Source organism: Sphaeramia orbicularis, chromosome 19 (genome assembly GCF_902148855.1).
Source record: "Sphaeramia orbicularis chromosome 19, fSphaOr1.1, whole genome shotgun sequence".
Lineage (NCBI taxonomy): Eukaryota > Metazoa > Chordata > Actinopteri > Kurtiformes > Apogonidae > Sphaeramia > Sphaeramia orbicularis.
The window spans coordinates 18002246-18018211 of NC_043975.1; the positions used below are offsets into that span (position 1 = coordinate 18002246).

General features: G+C 38.7%; 1 protein-coding gene across 2 annotated transcripts in view; it reads left to right on the forward strand.

Moving 5' to 3' along the window:
• Window positions 1-15966, forward strand: part of LOC115439233 (myosin phosphatase Rho interacting protein) — a 56702-nt gene that overhangs the window by 1722 nt on the left and 39014 nt on the right. For both annotated transcript variants that reach the window (XM_030163036.1, XM_030163038.1), the window contains exons 2-3: window positions 5734-5811; window positions 8229-8294. In XM_030163036.1, coding sequence (XP_030018896.1) covers window positions 5734-5811; window positions 8229-8294 — 144 coding nt within the window. The remainder of the gene's footprint in view (window positions 1-5733; window positions 5812-8228; window positions 8295-15966) is intronic.

Genomic DNA, 15966 nt, shown 5'->3' on the forward strand with positions numbered 1-15966 from the left:
GCTGAACAGAGTTTATCATAGGTTAACCCTTCAGGTGCAGGACTTCTGAGTCAGAATATGCAGCTTTATTCTTACATCACTTCCTTTAATCCCCCTGTGACCTGGCCCACACACTCTCCCATGGCCTGTGTGACGACACTCGTCCAGAGAACCAGATTGGCTTATAGCTCTGGCTTTCAAGAAAAGATTCACCATCAATCCTCATGACTGTTGTCCCAGTCGCCCACTGGCTTTGGAAAATGTCTCAGCTATCCAAACAGATAGCACACGGCTCAGTTGCACAAGCAGGTTTTGTAAGTTTTCTAGCTGGACAGTCTTCAAACCAGTTAGCACTATACACCAGGCCATTACTGGCCTAGAGCTGTGTTATGTAACACCAAATAAACAGTGTTAAACTTCTGAGTCTTGTTTAACAAACCCAAGGTGAGGGTTAGGCTTTGTAAAATGTTCTCAGTGTTCAGTAACTGATATAAGCTGACTTAAAGGACGCAAACTCAATAAACCAGTGAAAAGAAAGCTCCAGTATAATGCCATTAAAACAGTGAATAGGTGATTTAGCTAAGTGAATTTGAACCCTAAATTAAATGCAAGTTATTAGGAACTTAAAGGGAGCTGGAGCTTAGGAATCCGATGCAGATAGCCCACATGGAAAAGTTATGCAAAGAGAAGAGAACTAAATGTCGGAAGGACAGTGTCCAATATAAACAATCTCTTTGTTCAGCACTGCTAGAATAAAAGGTGGGCTGGGGGAGGGGCTGCTGCTGGAGCCCCAGAGCATTCTTTTATTTCACTCAATGTACTTGAAAAGGGTGTTTTTATTTCCCCCCACGAGTTCCAGCTCTGTTGTCACGGTTTTCACTGTTGTCGTCTGAATTGTTTGTCCCATAAGAATTGAGATGTTTGGCAGGCGTGGTGGTGGCTCCCCTGTGTACTGCCAGAAGAAAAGTGATCACACAGTCCGGGAGAGAGTAGTAGTGGGAGGCAAGACAGTGATGGAGGATGCAGGCAGGCAGGCTGAGGTCTAACGTGTGTGGGAGAGGTGGAGAGAGACAGGCGGGGATGTGATAGGGCTTAAGGAGTGGGAGCAGGAGTCGCAGGGAGAGAAGGGAAGTGCGGGGTTGTGAAATCAGAGTAGAGTTTCCCAGATCCCACCTTGTGAGGTTACATGAAATGGATACTCTTTAGAGAGTTTAACATATGAGAAATGCAAAGGCAGTTAGTGACTGTAAAATTATGTTAAGGTTTTGTTGTATTCATCAATGGAGTATGTCTTTGACCCCATTTTGACCTGGTATTAATGTGCGCTTTTTATTATTGGATCTCAGTTGGACAGGTTTTAAGTGCAGTCATTTACACCCTGGGTTAAGGATGGAAAATGACAAGATTTTATTGATGCTAATGTCATTGTTTATTCTGCTCATCAGTCAGTGAATCGGTGATTCTTTGTCTACTCCTGGTTATTTTTATTCTGTGGGGGGGGGGGGGGGGGGGGGGGGGGGCAAAATAGGCTAACACAGGTTTTCAGAATCAACGTAAAGTGCCATATAGAGTTAAGAGTTACATCTATGAACACAATTTTAGCCCAGCCCTCATAGTATTATATAGTTTGCTTTGTGAATACGATGTAAACCCACGCTGGCCTGCGGGCCGTCGCTGCAGCTGTATGTCTGAAAAAGTAAAAAGATTAAGCAGCTGTGTCTTTAGCTTTAGGTTATATTTAAGTTGAACTTTGAGTTTGATCGTGTTAAGTTATTCATTCATTTTATGCAGTGAGCTTATTTAGCTGCTGGGTTCTGGTCAGAAAAACATCCTGTCATTGGAAGGAATAATTCATAAGTTTGGTGGCAAATGTTTGTGATTCCTGTTTTAAATTTGGAACTGGTTTTCCAGTTGCATCTCTACATAGTATTAAAATGCCTCACATGCATCTTGACTGACCAGTTGTTACCAAATCACACTTCCCCTCTCTATATGCAAATATAAAGTTCATTGAGTAGTCTAAAAGATAGCACCAGACTTCATTTCCAGCACACATCATGGAAGCACATTTTGTCTGGGTTCAACAAACTAATGTTGTATTGCTTCTGTGTAATTACATAAATGCTAAAGAAGTAACAGAAAGAAAGGATGTTTTGGTGCCTTTGCTGTTTTAACCAGGATTCAACAATAATGATTGTCCAGGACAAGTAGTGTGGCATGGGCTCTTGACTGAGCAACTGGTAAAACAAAAAAGCACATTGTTTTTTCCAGAGCTGATGATGGAAGCAGTGAAAGAATTCGCTGTTTTACTTCCTTCTCATCTCTGTCGAAAGTTGCAGTATGGACAAATGGCAACAGGTAAAGATGTCTGTGAGCTGAAACACAAACAAACATTACTGTTGTCTGAGAAATAGGTGTTGTTTACTTGAATGGCTGTAGTTGAAGTTCCATCCACATCCAGATTCATTATAATAAGAAGTGTGATAGCATTTCTTGAAGGTACATGAAGTGTCTGTAATCTGTTGATGGAGTACCCGCAGCATCTTGCTCATCTTATGTTATTCTTTGTTACTTGATAACTGTTAATAAATAAAACAGTTTGTACTGGGTCAAGGAAAAAAATGACGTATGGCAAAACAAATAACATTGTTGTGTTAGCTTTTGCAACTTTTTGGAGGTAGATATAACAAATTGATGTGTGAAGCAATCAATACACCCTAAATGTTGACATAAAAACTGCAGTTTGTGCACATTTCATACCTCTTTAAAGCACTTTGATGTGACAACTCGCTGCTCAATGAGACCGTCAGCTGAGTCGGCATTCTTTCATTGCGGGTTAGGACACACTAGCGTTCAGACTGAAAGAATGTGGACATATGTGGTCCAGGTCACCACTGAATGTGACTGATTGGATCTTAGTCTGTCCACATGTGCTTCAGAGCTGTCCACTTGGGTTTGGATTATGATATACATCGTAATGACAGGTTTGAAAAGAGCCTGTAGTGTTTTCCGAATGCAGGACCTCTGTTTTGATAGTAGAATGATTTTCACATGTGTCTCCTACTTTCACACCCAGCTGTGTTTGTTTTTGTCACTCTCAGCCCTGTTGGGGATGGCAGTGCCACATCATTTAGTGCATGATATGCACTGATGCACTGAATGCGTTTCTTTTTCCACTTATGACACTGGTCTAAACTAAGATGGTGCTTTCTTTCACAGTGGATTATAAATCCTGATTACACATTGTCCCAAAGACTTTGTTGGTCATTCTAATATTAGGAAGCCAACTTTCTGTCATATCTCTCTGTCATTACTCCTTTTGTTTACCACTACAACCCATCACATGGTACTTTGTAGTGACTTGTATATTAGATGCTTATTCTTTGAACTGTCTGCACAATAATGGAAGTGATTGAATCTTTGCCCAGGAAGTGCCTTTAGTCTTTGTTGAATAACAGTCATGGCCTGTGATTCAGTCGCTGTAATAGATTTACAGTTGGCCACAGAAAGATGCGGTCATACCCTGTTTACAGTGTGCACTACACTGTTGTTAATGCACTGTAAAGGTGCCACCACGCCTGACCTGGTTTGGCCCAGTTTATTCAAACTATGGTTGCATTTGTCTGTTTGGTTTGGATAGTGTGGGCTGGTGTAAAAGCTGTCAGATTAACACTAAACAGCTGGACCTACACTGCCTGAGGTCACATAAGGTCAGTGCAGCTACTGCAGAGTTACCATGTGGAGGTGCAAGAGGGTATCACATGACTTGTTGTTTTGTTACAATAAATTGATGTATAATTAATACTCATTACTAAATTTAATATGAAATTAACTTATGTAATTTGTTCCCAAGTCATGTTTGATAGATTGTCATTGCAGTGTTGGTGAAAACAACTCCCATGATCCCACAATACTTCACAACAATATCTACTATATCTTTCATTATTGCTTTGATGGAGAGATCCAACAACAGAAATTACCCACTGTTTGTTTAAACCTAGTAAGTACTATGCAGCATGGTCTTAAATCCTACCAATATAAGGCTCTAATGTTAAGTGAGAGGTTTTAATTCTTTCTGGCCCTGAGGATGTTTTAATATTTTGTCTGAATTAGCTGATATGAATACAGGACTTGTCATAAGCACTGCTATAGGAAAATATATCAGGCAGGTCAGTAGGCTAGGTGTGTGCCTGATCTAATGAGAGACGGTGTTTCCAGCAATTGCAGTCATGAGTTAGTTCTTGCCGGCACTTTTCAGATCATCTTTCTGTGGTTGTCATCTGTTTCAGTTGTGGCGTTGACCCATGAAATTTTCCATTGTGACAGAGTTTGTTATGGAGACGATCTCACTGGTGTCGACTTTACACAAACTTCTGCTGGTTCATATGTTCATGTCTAACTGAATACTACAAAGTTACAAACAACAACTGTATTTAGACTTGTCCATTTGTAGGAATACTTGATACTGTTAATACATAATTCCAGCAGCAACAGACATTCCACCTCTTTGGTTTGACTAATATGAAATGACTTTTCTCTCATGAGCAGCAGTATCTGCAGTGTTTTACTCCAAAGCAGTAACACTGAAATATGAGTAAATGAACATGAGATACCCCGAGTATAGTAGTTGCCCAAACAACATGGAATACCCCAAAGGCATGTCAGCAAAAAAAAAAGGTGGCTGAAATACGTAGACAGAAGGAGCAATGAAACATCAAGGCTTCTCCTTGATGCAAATGAAATCAAATGCTGAGCATTTTGTTTTTATCACATTTTCCCTTTTATACAGTAAATGAAGTGAAAATTTTCAGTGTGCAATCCATGTTTAGGTGAATAAGGTAGCATTCATTGCAAGACCAGCGTTAGTCCACTGTGTGTTTGAGATGCGTGCACATACAAATTACATGTTATTGCGCCTTTAACTTTCTACAGTTCTTGCTTCTTTTCTTCTTTTCCATGTAGTGATTATTGTTGAACCTTTTTTAAGCTGTCAATCTTTATGTAAGATATCAGTAGATATAACTTTATGTCAACCCTATCTGGGTCACAGCACCTCTCCGGAATAATCTTTAATGGTTTCTGCTCATCAAAACTGCCTTCATAGACACGTCCATACACGTGGAAGCATGGCATGTATAGATTTATGGCAGGCATGCAGTGACATGGAGCAGTAACAGGGCCAGTATTAGAACAGCAGACAAATAATGATGATAATAATGATCTTCTAACTTCCTGCCGAGCCCTTTATACAGATGGAAAGAGGTGGAGGTATGAGGTCTGCTTGCTAATGGTTAACACTTTTTGCAGAGTCTTTCAGTGTTAATGGAGAGCAAAGATCAGTTGGTTTAAAGAGCCTACCTGGTGCCCCGGTGGGAGCTGCCTCTGTGTTTATATGTTTCCACATCTTTTGAACTTTGCTGCCTCTGTCAGACACGTCCACAGAGTGAATGGTGAGCATGTGTGGAGATGTATTTTGTTTATTTTGAGTACACCACTCGTCCGTCAGTCATACCGGTCCCATCTGCTGCAGAGAGACTTGAAGCATGTCATCATACCGAGTTAATTACCACCAAAAGGCTCTCTAACTGGTTTTGCGTGGCTGCAAAATGCACTGCAGGGACAGAGGTAACATCTGGACCCCAAAAGGCTTTGCTCTCTCATATTTACACAATCTCTCTCTCTCCCATCCCCCTCAGCTCACACACTCCTCCAGTTTTAATGATTACCTAAATTGCACCCCCTTCTCTTTTACAGGCTAAACCTATTTATGGTGGATGGCTGTGCTTGGCCCCTGAGGGAACTGACTTCGACAATCCTATGCAGAGATCTCGGGTAAGAGCGTGCATACAGGCCTGCTTGTATGTTCAAAGTTGTGTACATTCACAGCTAATGCACGTGTAAGATTTGCCACGAAGTAGAAATAAACTCCAGAAGAGTACATTACAAGCTAGAGTTTCAGCAGATGGTTTTCCAGACCACTACAGTGACCTGAAATGGTTTTACATTTGTTCTGTAGCGGTGTGGGTGGAGAGTTTTAGAAGAGTCAAACATTTATGGTGGCCAGAAGTGTAGCAACAAGCAGTGTACAATCTTATGAAGTTGAGTGTTGACGCCCTCAGCGTTTTTCTGCACTTGAGTTGAAAGTAGTAACTTTTGGAAAACCACTGCTCTCAATAATATCCCTTCTCAACCAATCAGAATCAAGAAGGGGGTGGGACCTCTATCATTGGGATTATCATGGTCAAAGTTTAACCATTAGGAACTGTCATGCTCATTTTACTCGCTTTTCAGTCTTCATTTTTTTTTTTTTTTTTATATAATTTTGCCTTATGTTCATGCATATGGCATAAATGTTGGCAAGAATGTGTATTTTTATTTGATCTTGTCGTTTCCAGCTCAGCTCCTACAGTTTGTCTAAAATACACTGTTTACAAGCAAAAGTTACACTGATACTGTTAAGTTCAAAAATATGGCATTGAAACCCATTCAAATCACTGTATAAATGAAAAGCACATTTATTGTGTTCAGTGGTATGGGTGTCCTATTTGACGCTGCATGAAAATAATAATGCATAGAAGTCAGTGTTGCTGTTTATCATTGACATGTAACAGGCTGTAATAATCCTATGAAAAATATATTACTTATAGTATATTGAAAATAATTCATATTTTCTGTTTTGTTTTGTTTTTTATCCGAAAATATGGTGGCATTATGACAGAAACCTGGCATTCAAAGAGTTAAAATATTAAAACATTGATTGAGTTCAATGAAAGTAGATTTTTTTTCGAACTAATATTAGACCTGACCTTATGGGTTTAAGCAAGATTATAGAGGGATGTTGCCATATTTGTGAAGGTGTCATGTGAAGCCTCTTAACTTCTGAGACAGTTTGTTGTTTTCAGTCTGTCTCTGAACATGTCATAATATAAAAATAACTGAGATACAGCTGTTCTTTGCACAGAGCACTAACTGCCTGGCCATATTTACAGGTCTCCATGTTAAAATTTCATCTTTACATTAAAGAGTTTATGATCTGTTCGGGATTTTTAAAAAAGTCAGATGTAACCTGAGATGTAAAGATGTTTTCTTATAGATCATAAACTTTGAAATGCAAAAATGAATATTGGTTAAGAAATGCTTCTTTCCTGTGTACTATTTCTTTTTTGACAGGGTCAATGCAGAGGTGACATTGATTTATGATCCAGCAGCCAGTGATATCACCCAATTAGGCAGCATTGTTTATAAAATCTGAGTTGTAGTCCCACATTTCAGACAAATCTAGGTCAGCAGCATCTCCAAAAGTCTCTATGGATCCTAAAAATATTGTGGCAATACAGGTTTTAAGTGTACAAGTGGTTAAAAAAACATGATAAATTGTAGATTAGGTTGGTGAATTGTCTCTCCACATAAATTTCTTAATTCTTTAATATCTTACAAGTAAAACAGATGTGTCTGGATTAGCTGACATGTAACATGATTTAGCAAGAAGATTGATGTTTCTCTGTCAACTGTAAAACAATTTTTTACTGAATGATTTAGCCTAGGCCTCATTCAGTTGCAGGTTTGAATGAATGGTCAAGTTAAAATGGGAATCTTCTTTTTCAACATAGCACATTGGACATCATTCAGCTAAAAACAAATAAATATGATATATGTTAAAAGCACTAAAATACCTACATAAAAATAAAAACAGAATAGAACTGAAACACTGCAATGAGGTAAGATTAAAGAATATAATAAGTGTCAGGATCTAGTTGTGGAAAAAATTATTAGACCACCCTTGTTTTCTTCAATTTCTTGTTCATTTTAATGTCTGGTGCAACTAAAGGTACATTTTTTGGACAAATATACTGATAACAACAAAGATAGCTCATAAGAGTTTAATTTTAGAGCTGATATTTAGTTATATTCCATGGTTTTCTTGATAATAACCAAAATCACTTAAGTTCTTACATCAGTAGCTATGGCATTGCACTGACAAAAACAGTGCTTTTAGACTTTCCATGTTTTCTTATCTGTCTGTTTTATTCACATGATGATACACACAGGAGTTAGTACTTGATCGCATAACCATTGTTTTTGATGACTTTTGATGGTCTATTTTTTTCCACAACTGTATTTCTGGTCAGCATAGTGGTCCTAAAATCAGTCACTGCTTCAGATCCCTAATGAAACCTTCTTAAATAATTGCAATAAATTCATCTGCTGTGGCTAGGCTGATAGTGTGTGTATTTTTTTTTTTCGGACAGAAATGGCAGCGGAGGTTTTTTGTACTGTACGAACACGGCTGTCTACGCTTTGCACTGGACGAATCGGTAAGTAATCACATGCTCCAAACAGGTTTCTCTTCACAGGATGGTAAATACTGAAACTTCCATTCTGTGTGTGCGCTTTTACAAATGTTAGTTATGTAACATGTTGGGAGATCACAGTGTGTATCTATTCCTTGATGAACCTGTCAGTGATGTAAGTGAGGTATTTAAGTTCATCGTCCCCTGATGGCGTTATGGCTGTTTAAACCCAGCTCAGATCTAAATGACGCAGCTTCCTTGCGTTGGTTGCGTTGTTCTTTTGGTGTTTTCTGGTGTGCAGATGTGCACATTCATATTACAATTTATCAATATTTGTAGTGTTGCTTGACACATCAGATCTGGTTCTTTTTGTCTCCCCCCTGATATACAGTGAGCTCAACACAAGCAGCTGGCTGATACTTTATGATGTGTGGTGTTGGTACTGACAACAAAAAACATGTGGTCTGAGCTTAATGAAATAGTTTTCCCACTGGTTGTTGCATTATTAATTCAAAGAGGGAACAGAATATTTTTTAACATAACAGGAGCGATGCATGTGTCACACACATTGGTCATTGTAATGATTGAATTGATTTACTGCAGTTTTGCGTGTGTGATTCCTGTCTGGGTTTAAGCTTCAAAAAAATATAAAAATGGAACACTCCGTCTTAACTTTGCACATCAGATAATATAAGATCTTTTTGGTCACATGTGCAGTTATTCATAGTATGATTCACAGTGAAATGTTTTTCCGTACCTGCTGCCAGTATGTAAATGAACATCTAAAAAAATGTAAGCTCAAAGAGGGTCGCTCTAGTATATACATACACTTCACAGTACTGCAGATATGCTGTCAGACCATATGGAAAACACACTAAGTATTTTCACTGGTTCTGAAAGCTTAAAAGGCCTCCTGTGCCAAGTTACAGTTGCTAAAATGGGATAGAAGTAACATTTCCCTAAACAGCTGCCAGCGACAAAAAGCATCTAAAATGTTCAAAAACCATTTAACCACTAATCTTATCAATACATTTAAATAACAAAATGCAGTTTCTCACGAACATGGAAACGCTGTCATCTTCTGTAGCATTGGTTCACCAATAAAACCCTTGTAGTTTGACAACTCACAGTTGTAGATGCTTGTTTTTGATGTTTTACTGATCAAGTCCCTTTTTCATCAGTTTTCTCTGTTTTGATATTTGCTTACTTACAAACAAGAAAGTACCTGATTTTTACTGAAAATTCAGAGGATGATAAATAGCAATAAATCACTCTAGAAAGGTTAAATATAGAGACACATTATTTGGAAGTTGGTACAAAAAAAGAGTTCCAGGGGTTTAAGGGTTAGGGAGGATTGCAGGATGATTTGTGTGTGCTCTGCTACATAATTTTAAACCTGCTATGTGCAAAACAAGTGAACTTAACTCTGACAAAAAGTTACCTCTGGGTTCCCAGTGTAAGCCTGTGTTTGTGGTGGTAATGTGTCGCCAGCGGAATGTGACACGGGTGACCAAACCCACACTGACAGATCAGACTGGAGATTAGACTGCTTGTGTGTAAACACTAGGGGGGCCATACATTAACAACCAGCCTGCTAGAAACATATGGATACCGGTTTGGGTTGAAGCACAGATTTATTCAGTTTTAAAGGTCTGAACGATCCAAAAAGTGTAACTTATATGTTATTGATAGAGTCCGTCTGCAGGTGTGTCTCTGAGTGAAGAGGACAGTGTGGAGTAAAGAGAAGAGCCCACTCTGTAATTCACTAACTATTCCTCTGTGTGGACGCCAGACGTTTGAAGTCCCATTTGGTGAATCTCTTTGTGTTGCCTGTGATGACAATGGGAGGAAACACTCTGCGTTTGCGTGAATGCGTGTGCACGTTTCCACTGTGTAATGTGTTTCCAGTGACACCCAGGCTGGTGTGCAGTTGTGTTTTCCTCTCATTGTAACCGTGATTCCAAAACTGTTTGCCTCATTGTCCTCTGGTCTTTTCATGTGCTCCAGAAGGCAGGAAAACTGGGTCAGGGAAATGGCTGCTTTGTGCCGCGGACCCTTAGGATACACAGCTCCACAGCCCCGCAGACGATTACAACACCTTAATGGTCTTGATCTCATCGAGCTCATCATTGTTTACCCAGCGGCTCGAGCCTCCAGTGGAGGGCAGATATGATTTGTTTCAGGCCGGGTTGAGGTTTATATTCATATATCCCTTTGTCTCATGTGGCTCACTGAGAGTCTCTGAAACCACACCCACCCGCTCTTTGTCTTATTACTCTTTTGATCATATTAGCTCTGCCCTTATTGCAGTTCATCAACAGATTAGCCCTGTTAAGTCATACCACAGCACTTCTTGTATACTTCCAGTATCATGTTCATTAAATAGTGTAGTGGCTGCTTATCTTATGCTGACCCGATAGTAGCACACAACTATCTACCTTATTTAAGATGTTATTAGACTCCAAAAGTGCAGTAATTTTTCTTTTTTTTTAAATTATGTCTCTAAATCTCACTATGTCTGACCTGTTATTGTGAGTGCAGTATGTGAGGAACCCCCAGAGGGATTAATTAATCCTGATATTCTGGGTTGATACAGATGTTCGAAGTAACTGTTTGGCTCATGGCTAATGTCGATACACAAGGTTCCATTTGTGTTTGTTTGTTTGGTTTTCATGTTGTTTGGTCACCAACCAGCAGCATGTCGTGCTGCTAGCAGGCAGTTAGAACACATTCTAATCAAAGAACTTGACATAAACATTGGCCACTGCATTTGGTGAATGTCATCCACTCAGCGATCAACTGATTAGATTGTTGTTATCAAAGCTCAAGATCAGTGATTTCTGCGGATTCATTTTTGGCCATAATTTACAAAAACTCTAACAGAAACATTAATTCAGACTTTAAGCTCTGACATACTGAGGTGAAGGCCACATTTCCATATAACCCAGTAGAAGAAATAAAATGTGTTATTAAAGAAAATATAAAAGACAATGCAAAAAAAAAAAAAGAATTTTGCTCTCAGGGATGGGCAATATAACCAAAAAACATATACTTTATACAGCAGTTTAAATAGAAGCATTACCGGAATGTAGTAGCTCTTCGGTAAATTGAGTGAAAAATTGGTTCCAAATAATCAAGCTGTATTTACTTTATTTTGAGTCTTCATAGCCATTTCAATGTCACTTTCACTCATGTTTATGTTTCCTTTGTGTTAATTTCCTGCCTAATTCTCTGTTGAAGATCATGCATCCCCGAAATGTTAAAACAAAATGCGGTAAAAAGTGCAATTTATGACACTAAATAAACAATATCTACTGAGGAGCACAATGTTCATAATTTTTTATGCGCATCATGTCACAAAGACCTAATTTCAGTCGTTAAAATACAAAATATGCATATTTATCAGGTAAACAAGGAACAGCTGGGAGTAAAATAGAAATAAGTAAGCAATTTGTAAATGTAATGGGGTAAAACAAAACTGAAGAGAATATTTTGTGAAGGTTGACTTCACTATTAAACACTTTTCTGGTCATTATTCCACACCATACTGATCTGTCCGTAGTCTTTAAGTAATTACAGTAGTGGATTAGTCAGTGCTATGGCATCTATGAACACCGTGAGAACCTCAGTTTCATCCCAAAAATACCCTTTGTGTTCAGTTTCTTCATTTCTATATTCTTTCTTCATTCTTCATTTCTCACTTGAATATTAGGATTCCAGGCAGATATGGATATAATTTAACTTGATTAGTGGCATCTTTAAAGTTGTACTTGAGCATATTTTCTTCTATTTCTCAGTTTTTGTTGTTTTGAGTTTGAGTATTTGCCAATTAGAGAAATTTCATCACTTAGAAAAGCTTGGTAATGGTTCAATTGGCCTAATTTTGTCTTGCTATGTCCTGTAGAATTCACTTTTTTCCAGTTATTTTCATGATTGGTGGTGGTAGGGTTAGAGACTTCTAAACTTCATCTTATTTTCCTTTCATTTCCTTGTGCCTTTGTGAGCTAGTACCAAGCTGCTGAAAATCAAAATGCTCCTGACACTAATGATGTCAGCCTCCTTCTGGTGTTTTCCCCTAAAATACATCATTTTTTTGGGCATGAACAGTAATTAATTGGAGAAATACAACCTTTAGACACAGTACAATTTTTCGCAACTCATTGAAATGTTTTGTCTGAGTTTATATTTAATGGCAGCAGCTCTCAAACAAGATCGGTGAAACATTTGGTTTTTGTGGCATTGTCAGAACTGGCCAAAAAAAATCCAGACCAGTTTATAGATGTCTGTGTGACTGGTCTCTGATAGGGTTGATCGTCTTCTTTTACTTGTTTTTCAGTAACTGATCAGTTAAGTTCAGTTTGTTCAGTCATCATTTGTGTTTTTTCAGTGAGATGACATTTATCCTTTCCTCTCTGTTTAGTCTTTCCAAAGCAAATAATTGTTAAAAAGATGAAGTCTAAAACATCAAAAGACGGTTCATTTTCACACACTGATGCTTAAAATATCTGATTCGTCTTTGTGAACTGGATCCAGGGAGTGATGACATCGTCTGCTACTTTCCCCCAATAGACAGCAGGGTGCTATCTGAAACAGCGGCCTCTTAAAGCTCAACTATTTTCACCACGAGCAGGGGGAAAGATGCGCTCCTGTCTAAATGCCCTTATTTGGTGAACTGCAGTGAGCTCGCAGTCCCGGGACCACAGAGAGCCAGAGAAAGGGAGCTCAAACCCCTGAAAACCACAGAGGAAACGTCAGATATGCCCCAGACCCAGACATTCCACACACGGCCAGCCACAGCAAGCACCCAGATCTGCTGATGCTGGCAGCGCTAATGCATCTGATAGTTAGCGGAATAGTCGAGTGAGAACATCACTGTTATGTAGAAGGCTAATCAAATTGAGAGGAAAACTGCAGAGACGGTGAGGCAGGAAGTAATAGAGAGGGATTCTTTGAGAGTAATGGAAAAAGAGAGACCACCCTGAAAGCTTTAAGGTCAAAGGGTCAATGACCATGAGAACAGACTGAAGGAGGGGAACACTTTACTCCAGAGCAGCTTCTGGCCTGCACAAGTGGTCATTCTTAGGGGCTGAAAAATGGAAAAAACGTGCCCGAACCTGCAGATCCTTAGAAAGGTGGCATCAGAAGTACATCAGTCTCCATAGAAACCCGTGTTAAATCCCCACTCCCACATCTTGCATTTTATCCAAACGTATCAAATATGATCACATTCGGTGATGTTTTCATGTTGCTAAAAAAAGAATGATAGCCCCAAAATTAAGTATTGGCAATACAGCTGCAGCTTGCCATCATACTAGTTTTAAATAGTAATAAATAATCCTCCATTCGTCCACTGTACTGCCCCCACTGTTTATGTGCATATTACATCTTTTCTATGTGTAGTGTCAAGCCGTGTAAGAAGAGACGACCTAAATAGAGACAGGATATTAAGTCCATCGTGCACACACGCATGCATTCTTCGAAACAAATATATCTGTGGCCTAATGCACAAATGTACAAGAAGAACCTACACAAATAAGATTTTGATGCATGAAGGTTTCATGAAAATTACAGATGCTTAATCATGTTACCTGGCTAGTGAGCCTAACTTAGCTACATTTGCTAAAATTAGCTTCATTATGTAGTTGTGCAGTCTGTTAGCGTGCCTAATTAATGTGTAAATGCGTTACATGAAGTTGACCTACTGGTAATTGTATTGATCATTATCACATAGGTAAAATTACTTGGTGTTTGACAATAGCAGTGTTTCTTGGTGGCATGGTCAGTGTTTTCAGTAAGTTAGCATTAGCATAGGAACTTTGACCCGTCCGTTATCCCCAACACTGTTCTCGTGCCCAAATACAATAACTAAAATAGTCACTTGTTCCAAAAAAAACTATTATGGAGACTAAAATACTCCAAAATGTCTGTCAGTGAATCAGTAGGAGGTGATAGAGTAGCTATGTTCATTCTGTCAAACACGCTATGTTCAGCACAACATCATTTAAAAAATTATCCATGTGTTTGGCGATTAATTTTATGATTTTTCTGGCAGTATTTCCTTCCAACAGGCTACCACTGGTAAGGTTAGAGTCTGAGCAGATCCAGTTTGGATTGAGGGTACTATGTTCAAGCATATGTAGCTTATAAAACAGCAGTCCCACCCCCCAAGAGCTCACTGTGGCAGTCTGACGGGACATGCCTTTGGCTCCATTTAAAGCTGGTTCACTTGCTGTATTTTTTTTTTTTTTTTTTTTTTATAGTTTTTGGAAAGTTTACTATTGGGCATGGGCTGTAATAAAAAATAAAGGTTTTAGTATGTAGTAATTACCTTGTAGATACTTCCCTTCTTTAGTTGTTAGTCCCCCGTGGCTTGTATTGTCTCTATTTAGTTTAGTGCTTTACAGCCTCTTGTGTCATGTCAGTCAGAGAACCTTAAGTCTGAAGAGGAGTCTGTGAGAAAGTTGTTAGTTTTAATAATATCCCAGAGCTAAGATAAAAATAGTCCTCCCCATGGAAGGCAGACACAATCGGAGGATATGGAATTGGACCAGTTGTGTAGAAATCAAACCCCTGACAATTCATTTGGCTTTCAATGGTAGCCTTGGCAAAAACATCACCTTTGTTTTGGTGCCAGTGGCAGTGGGCAGTTTCCAAGCAACAAGTAGCTTTTATGCTCACAGGGTCAGGATCAACAGGGCCTTAGAAACCCAGGCTCCACCTAACAGCAGCTAATAGCGCACAAATCTCACCTTCAGGCAGAACTGGCTGCGTTTTCATGTTTGCACTTACACAACATGGATGGAGAGAGAGTTACAGTAGTGTGGAGTTGAAACAAAGCCAAGGCTAGCTTATCTCAAATCTAATTCTATTACAAATCAAGCACAGAATGGGCTAAATCCTACGTTACCCATAATGCAAATACAGCAACTTTTCCTCACTCCTTCCTGCCTCTTATTGTTTTAACATTTGCGGATTGAATGTTTAAAGTAGGATTTCTGTTTACCAAACCTGGGCATTGAAACGAACACAAAACAGTAAGAAGACGTGAAGCAGTAGAAAAATACTGATTAGATTAGATAGAACTTTATTGATCATTTGGGCAGAATCCCCAGGAAATTGAAGGCTCTACTGATTATTACTTTTGTCAATCTAAGTTGTTTTTACCAGGATTACGTTTTGTTTGCAGTCTAGTAACAACAATTTTGTATAAATTGTCCCGATTTGTTAAATGTGTGTATTCCTGATGACAGTGACTGAAGATAAATAAATGTTTTGCCGCTGTAGGTCAAAGGTTAAAGACTGGAAAAAGTCCCATTCACTAATGTGGAGTGAAATGGAAAAATAAATAGTGTGTTGGTCAAAACTCATTTAATTTGTAATGTTGAAATTCAGTATCACAAAAATTGAGGTAAATTTATCCAAAATTGCTGTGTTTCAAGAGTTTATTTACAGACTTTCCTGATTTTATGTGAGGTATCTCGACTTATGTCTTGAAGATTGCAGATTGAAATCTAAAGTGAATTTGCATAAATTTGAGGAATCATCACTTTATTGTGGGGTACTTGGGTGCCTTTGCAGAGTTTTGCACTCTGAACATTTTTTACCATGGATACCATTTGTGTAATTAACTGGTGACACATGTAGAAATATGAGCTACAGCTGAAAGGAGAAATATGATTTTAGGTCATCAAAGGCT